At 50.0% G+C, this 7,495-nt stretch overlaps 1 protein-coding gene across 2 annotated transcripts in view; it reads left to right on the top strand.

Annotated features, from left to right (window-relative positions):
• The first annotated feature begins 3,723 nt into the window (after window positions 1–3,723).
• TENT4B (terminal nucleotidyltransferase 4B) overlaps window positions 3,724–7,495 on the top strand; it is a 55,145-nt gene continuing 51,373 nt past the window's right edge. Inside the window, exon 1 of one of the 2 annotated variants that reach the window (XM_081201166.1) lies at window positions 3,724–5,237. In XM_081201166.1, coding sequence (XP_081057292.1) covers window positions 4,465–5,237 — 773 coding nt within the window. In that variant the 5' untranslated portion in view covers window positions 3,724–4,464. The remainder of the gene's footprint in view (window positions 5,238–7,495) is intronic. The other variant, XM_081201165.1, reaches the window with a different exon arrangement.

The raw sequence follows: 7,495 nt of genomic DNA, 5'->3' as shown, positions 1-7,495 counted from the left end.
AATAAAATATTTATTTAAAAAAAATCATTTAAAAGATATTTGCGGGGGTGGTGTGGGGACAAATAAGTAATCTCAATGGATGTTCACATAGTAAGTCTCATTCTTCCACTGCCATCTAGTCTGGGCTACACACTTCTTTCACTTTTGTGAATAATAGCAAACATTTTGTATACTACAAAATATGTGAATATGATTAATAAATCTAGGAGGAAAACTCATGGATAAGAGCAGAAAGGGAAGATAACCAAAGCACAACATGAAGAAACCATCAAGTATCTGAAAAAGGAAGGATCACTCTAATGGCAGTGAGTTTGAGGATGACCATATTCTATAAAGTGAATTAAAAAGCAAAGAAAGGTGGAGAAAGTCGGAGCCACTGCGTAAGTCAGAAAAAGGCATAATGGTTATAAGCCAATCTATGGATTAAAAGAAGCCGGGGGAGGGGTGGGAATCGGAAGATAAAGCTGGAAAGTAAAAGGTGCCATGGTCTATGCATTTCTGGAAGCAACATTGTAAGACAAGCCTGCAGTGCGGTTGACCTACGCTGAATATAGCCTGTTAGTCCAATACTACAGACAGAAAGAGTTCAATAAAGCTTGCTTTCCTTACCTGCTTGGGATTGTAAAAATGAAACTAAAGGAGGAAATGGTGCGCTTTTATCACAAATTAGTCTCATTTTATTGAATTTTGCAAAATTAGCCTCTTATTACCAGAGACAAATCATTGTTTCCAGATGGAAGATAGAAAGTGTCTTTATATTGGTCCATGTTGCTCAGTATTGTCTATACTGATGGCAGCTCTCCAGGATTTCAAATGAATGTTTCCCAGCCCTACCTGAAGTTGCTGGGCATTGAAGCTGGGATGCTTTGCTACTGAGCTGCAGCTGTAAGATTATTTCCCATTTACAGTAATTAAATGATTTTGTCAGGCTTGGTTATTGTTCTGTCTTGACCAAGTCCTTAAATTTAAAACAAAATTGGGGGAGCTGTCAGGGCCTGGGAATGTGAATTTGGCAAACTGTTATCTAATCCTATATGTGTTAGAGAAGCATAGCATTGGTAGGTAGGTAGAGAGCTGGACAATGCGCTCTACTCATAATCAATGGGACTGTCTTTAGTATTACTGTACTTCACAAGTTCCACAAAGGAGGCATGGTATGAAAAACCAGTTGGTTTGGTGGATAGAATGCAGGCAAGCCTAAAGGAGAGATGGCACATCAGTTTATGAAGGTAGTGGACACAGACAGCAACTGAAGGAGAGTGTGTGTTGTTGTCTCCCCAGCTAAAGGTTTGCGTGCATGGAGGTGTGTGAGAGCAGTAGGTTGTGAGGATAATGTATAAGGCCTCTTACAATGTAAAGTGACATAAATGAACTATTAGAACAGGATGGTCTAACATGCAGTCCAAGGGCCACATGAAGCCCTCAGTGCCTTTTTTGGCAGCCCTTGGAAACATTTGACACCCTCCCCACAGCTCTTGCACTGCCTTTCCAAAGCCAGGAAAGCAAGATTATGGGCTTTGGGAAAAAGGCTTGAGGGCTCTGACAGGGTCCTAGGGGCCTCTAGCCTAAGGTTACCAGACATCCCCGTTTCCTGGGGACAGTCCCCGGATTTACAAATCAGTCCCCATACAAAATCCATTGAAGATGAAAAGTGTCCTCTGATTCATTGAAAAAAATCTGGTAACCTTACTCTAGCCTCCTTTCTAAAGCCTAGTTAGTGCTTTCCCAGCTTTGGGAAGAACACGGGAGAGCTCTAGGACCCTGCCTGACCCTTGTGCCTCCTTTTCAAAGCTTGGTGCCTCACTTATCCCTTTGGGAAGGCAGCATGGTGGTCTGGTGGGAAGTCAATTTTTGGCCTCACCGCCTCGCCCTCTGCACAACAAGACAGTGTGCGGTTTGCAGGTTCCATGTTGAAGTAGAGAGTTTTGGATTTGATATCCCGCCTTTCACTCCCCTTCAGGAGTCTCAAAGCGACTAACATTCTCCTTTCCCTTCCTCCCCCACAACAAACACTCTGTGAGGTGAGTGGGGCTGAGAGACTTCACAGAAGTGTGACTGGCCCAAGGTCACCCAGCAGCTGCATGTGGAGGAGCAGAGACGCGAACCCGGTTCCCCAGATTATGAGACTTCCGCTCTTAACCACTACACCACACTGGTCCACTTGGTATGAGAAGTTAGACTGCCCTGTATTAAAACAATCATAGGGATGGTTGGGGTGACAGATTTGGGGTTGGGGTAGCATGAAGAAATAGCAGTTTGTCAACAAATCAATTTATTATTGTGTCATTGCAGGCAACTTCCCTATGAAGAAAGGTTGCGATGTCTTGGATATTTTAGTTTAGAGAAAAGATGAGAAAGACGTGTCATGATCAGGGTCATAGCTAGGGGTGGTGAGGTGGGCCTCCGCCAGGGGCGCAAGCGATGGGTGTGTGCGTGCGCAAAAATATGTGCATAAATATAAATATTGATTATTGCCTCATAAGAAATGGTTTTCAATACAGAGTGAACTGAATTGGGGGGTGGGGGGTGGAGAGTTGGAAAGAAGAGCTAATTTGTCCATGGCTAGGGGGTGCATTCTGGACGGTTCTGCCAGGGGCGCAAGATCACCTAGCTATGGCTCTGGTCATGATAGAAGTTTATAAAAGTATACATGGCATGGAGAAAGCAGATAGAGAAAAGTTGTTTTTCCACTCTCGTAATAGTACGATTTGTGGACATCCAGTGAAGCTGAACAGTGGGAGATGTAGGACAGATAAAAGGAAGAACTTATTCATGCAGCACATAGTTAAACTATGACACTTGCTCACATACATGAGGCAGTGATGATAGCCACAGACCTAGATAGCTCTAAAAGATTAGACAAATTCATGGAAGTTGGAGGCAGCAATGCTTCTGAATACCAGTTGCTGAAAACCACAAGAGGGGAGAGGGCTCTTGTGCCCGAATCCTACTTGCAACAGGATTCCCACAGGCATCTGGATGAACAACAGGATGCAGGAATAGTTGGGTCATAAATCTGATTCAACCGGAGCTTCTTTTGTTCTTACAGGAGTACTGTTGCTAGGATTTTTAATGTTCAAAGCACCAGCTAGTTATGGTGAAGCTTAGGCTGAACAGCCGAAGCACGCCGCTGGTGTAGCTCCCTGAAAGTTTCTGCAGCATTAAGTGAAGCAGTCCTTTTAAGGTGCCACAAGACTACATTTTGTGTTACACATATTTCAAATGCCTCGGGTGTGTGTGTGTGTTTGTGTTCTGATAAAATGGCCTCTAGTCCACAGAAGCCCATGCCGCAATAAAATCAGTTTCAACGCAACCCTGCGCCTGCCCCGCTCAGGAGTGAAGTCCTTTCCCGTTCAAATGGGACTCGGTCCCAGTTCAGCGCGTATACACAGAATGGCAGCCCAAGTCCTCGAAGGCGCCGAGAGGTCTCGATTTTGGCGCTTGCCGTAACCAGGACTTAACATGGCTGCACCTCTGGACTCTTGCCATGATGGGAGTTGCGTGATGGCCCCTTTCACGCGGCGGAAAGAAATGGGACGCGGGGGTGGGGTGGGGGTAGGACGACACGACCAGCCCCATGATCCCGGGTCAGCCCTTTTAAGGGCTCCCCCTTCTGTGACCCCAGAAACGCGCCTTCCCCTCCTACGGAAGAACGCGGGAGCTTCTTCGCTGTGTCTGTGTGTCCCCCCACCCCATCCCAAGTGAAAGAACGACGTAAGACCTATTGTTATATCACGAAATAACGATGATGATGGTAACAGTAATAATCTCGAAAGGAGAAAAGAAGTGTGCGTGCCTAGTGTACAGCGCGGCCCGTCGCCACGGTGCGACTGCCATGGTGGAGGATGTAACTCCATGGACTGGAGCGCGCCTGAGGGGGAGAAGGACGACGACGACGAAGGCAGAGGCAGGCTGAGCCAGGCCGGGCCTAGCCGAGCCCTGAACCGCGCACGCTTTCGGCAGCAGCCAAGCCCGGCCACAGCGCGGTTCTCCCTTCGTCGCCGCCGCCGCCTGCTCCTCCTCCTTCTCCGTCTTCCTCCCACGCCTTTATTACGCGCGGCCCGTGCGGCGGCGGCGGCGGCCACCTCTTCGCCAGGGCCCCGCCTCGCTCGCCGAGAGGGGCGGGGGTTGCTGTGTGCTGGAGGCGGCGGCGAAGGAGCAGCGATAGTGGGAGCAGCCCAAGCAAGGAGGAAGCCACTCAGCGCCCGGCCGACCTCTCTCGTCCCGGACCGCCAGTCATTTCACTGGGCAGAGGAGGAGGGTGCCGCCGACACAGCGCAGCGGAGGAGAGTCTCCCTTTTCTTTCTCCATTGCTCGCCGCCGCCTTCGTCCGCCCGCCATTAGCGCTGCGAGCCGGTGGGCGCCGCCGCGCTCTCGGCCGGCTGGGCTGGGCCGGGCCGGGCCAGGCGGGGGAGGAGTAGCCGCCGCCGCCGCCCAGTCTCTCGAGGGCCGGGTCCCCGTTTGATGGATCCCCGGATCGCCTGGTTCCAGCCAGAGCAGCTCGGCCCCTCGAACCGCCTGTGGATGCAGATCTGGGAGACCACGCAAGGGGTCCGCAATCTCTACTTCCAGCAGCAGCAGCAGCAGCACGAGCAGCAGCGCGCCCAGCAGCAGCAACAGCAGCAGCCTGCCTCGGCCGCCTCCAGCAGCAGCAGCAACAACACCGCCGCCAACCCCGGGGTCGGCCCGGCCTCGCCGCCCGGCATGTCCCGCGGCCCCCGCTGCGACCCTCAGCCCGACTTCCTGCCGCTCGAGAGCGCCAACTACCAGCAGCACAACCACCACCACCTCCACCGGCGGCAGGCCTCCTCGCCGCAGCCGCCGGCCGCCACCGCCTGGGCAGGCAGGCCCGGCGCCCGGGCAGCGGCTGCAGCCCCAGCGCCTCCTGTCGCGGCCGTCTCTTCCTCCTCCTCGTCTTCTTCTATTTCTTCTTCCACCGCCGCCGCCTCTTCTCCTTCTCCGGCCGCCGCCGCCTCTTCGGCAGCTGGCCCTTCTTCGTCTTCCACTTCATCGCCGCCCGCCGGCTCGGGTTCTTCGGCCGCCAGCAACAAGAGGAAGCGCGACAACAAGGCCAGCACCTTCGGGCTCAATTACACCCTCCTGCTCGGGCCCGCTGGAGAGAGCGGGGTCCCGGCGCCGGGGGACGGGCCCCTGGGGAGGCCGCAAGCTGGCCCGGACGAGCCCGCCTACACCGGCACCCCGTGGAAGAAGGCGAACTACAGCCAAGGAGTGGTGGGGTGAGGAGACCAACATGGCTAGCGCTTCTTTCTCCCTCTCTCCCAACCCCCAGTATCTCTTTTTTCCACCGTGGAGAGAGGCCTCGGGAAGGGGATCACATCGGGGAGGGGGAAGTGGGGTTATGGTAGGGAAAATAAAAGGGGCGGGTAGTGTGACTAGGCCCTAGTCAAGGTTATAAAACGGTGGAGCAGTTGCTTCCCGGCAATGTGTACTTAATGTATCGATTGGTAAGAGCAAGTATTCCAGGCAAAGGTTCATTCGTTCACTTTTCCTTTTACCTCCTTTTTTCTTTTTAAGTGTTTCTATACCTTTGGACCTAGAGGTAGGTCCCACAGGTCGAGTCCCAGGTGCCCAGGGTGTCAGAAGTTACTCAGTGGCCAGGCTGTGCTATTCCACATGTGCTGGCAGATTCTTCCTTCTTTTTTAAGGATCCTTTCGCATTGAGGTTTCCATAGCTGTGCTCCAGTGCTGTTTGAGGGGCCCCCCATTGCTCGCAGGCTAGCATTGAGAAATACTGGACAGAAGTAGAAACTTGGCCAAAAACTCACACCTACAAGCTGGGGTGAAGAACTTGCGGCAGTGATACCAATGTCAGGAAGGTGGTTGGGATGCTAGCTAGGTTAGGCTGGAAAATATATGGCGGAGTAGGTTTGTTGAAGGATTGTTCTTGGGGGCTAGTCTGGATTACATGATTGCCACTCAAGGCAATGCTGTTGTGCCCTTACTTTTTGGCATTGGGGCAGGGGACAGAGTTGTCTTGCTGCAGAGGTCTGAAAGGGCCTGGAGTGTGTTTGGGGATTGGCCAGATTTGTCAGCTGTTCAGGTTTGAATTTGACAGAATTTGGGGTGCAGTTAGCATAATGGCCATTGGGTGGGTGCATAGGGGAGAGCATGTGGCCACCAAGACCCCTGTATTACTGTTTTATTTTTTAATCTGGAGATCCACAATAACTCATATGAGTTGCGTATGTGAGATTCTTGTAGCATTTTTCATTTTATTCTGCAGCAAATGATGTGCTTTAATAGGGGGTGGTCTCTTTAAAATGCTGTCTGGCAATCTTGGCCCAGGAGCACATGGCGTGGGAAGCAAGAATGTGTTCCTGTTCCTATCTGAGATGCAAGTCAGTCTCTCTCTTTCTCTCTTCCTTCTCTCAAATTGGGATGTAGTGCACTCCTTTCTTTGTTTCCTTTGAATATAGGAATTCCTCTACCATTGTGTGCTATGTGCATCCAAGTTGAAATGCAGGAAGGGGGGGAGCTTTCACATCTCCTGTTACGCAGATTATATATTTTTGCTGTGGTGTGCTATTTGGTCATTGTACATGTAAAAGGGTGGAGAAGCACTCATGTGCATATTTTTTTCTATGGAGGGAAGAAAATTAGTAAATGCATGCTACTCATGTTCTTGAGTACCACAGCAATAGGTGCACATGTGCACGGTATCAAAGGACACGCCGAGGATTGAGTCTTTCTGTGCTGTCGCAGCATGTGTTCCAATGCATGCCAGGAAGCCTACTACACACAGAGAAAAAGAGCATGGCATTCAGGGGCTATACATTTGGGTTTTTACCAGGGACTGTGTGTTCAACACATCAGGGAGGGGATGTTACCTCATCTATCGGCCTGTGCAAAGACTTGATTTTCTGTACAATCCACATTTTCTAAAGAGAATCTTTGTCACTCATAATATTACATTATGCAAGGTCCCAGGAGATAGGTGCCTTTCTGAATACAAATGTTTTGCCTGTGTGCAGTACAAAGAGGGCGTGGAAGTAAGTCATCTGCGCAGTTGATGCACAACTCCTCCATGGCACGTTACACACACATTTGGTAAATTAAATGTAAGGTATTTCAATGTGTCTTAAAATGCCCCACCTGTGCACAAAGCCCCATTCTTGTGCCTCCATCATATCCTGTCTGCTCTTTTTGCTTTTATTTTTCGACATTGCAAGCATTTTAAAGTTCTCTAGGAAGTAGCCATGCTGCCTGTTTCTTCTGTGCTTGGGAATTTTTTTTAAAACTGTAGTAGCATTCCACATTCACTGTGTTTTAGTACACTTCAAATGATTTTTACAGCGATATGTAACATCTGTCAACAATGTGTTAGTCATGCCCATTTAGTTTAGGGGGTCTGCTCTGGGTAGAACTAACATTAGTTACAACCTTCAGTGTTCAGCAAAACAATTTGGCTTTTGGAGTTTCAAGGTAGTTTGCAGCTTTTACTTGTTTGATTTGTGTATCTTTAATCGTAATAATC

Source organism: Podarcis bocagei, assembly GCF_964188305.1.
Source record: "Podarcis bocagei genome assembly, chromosome: 7".
Taxonomy (NCBI): Eukaryota; Metazoa; Chordata; class Lepidosauria; order Squamata; family Lacertidae; genus Podarcis; species Podarcis bocagei.
This window is presented reverse-complemented; position numbering and strand designations above follow the sequence as displayed.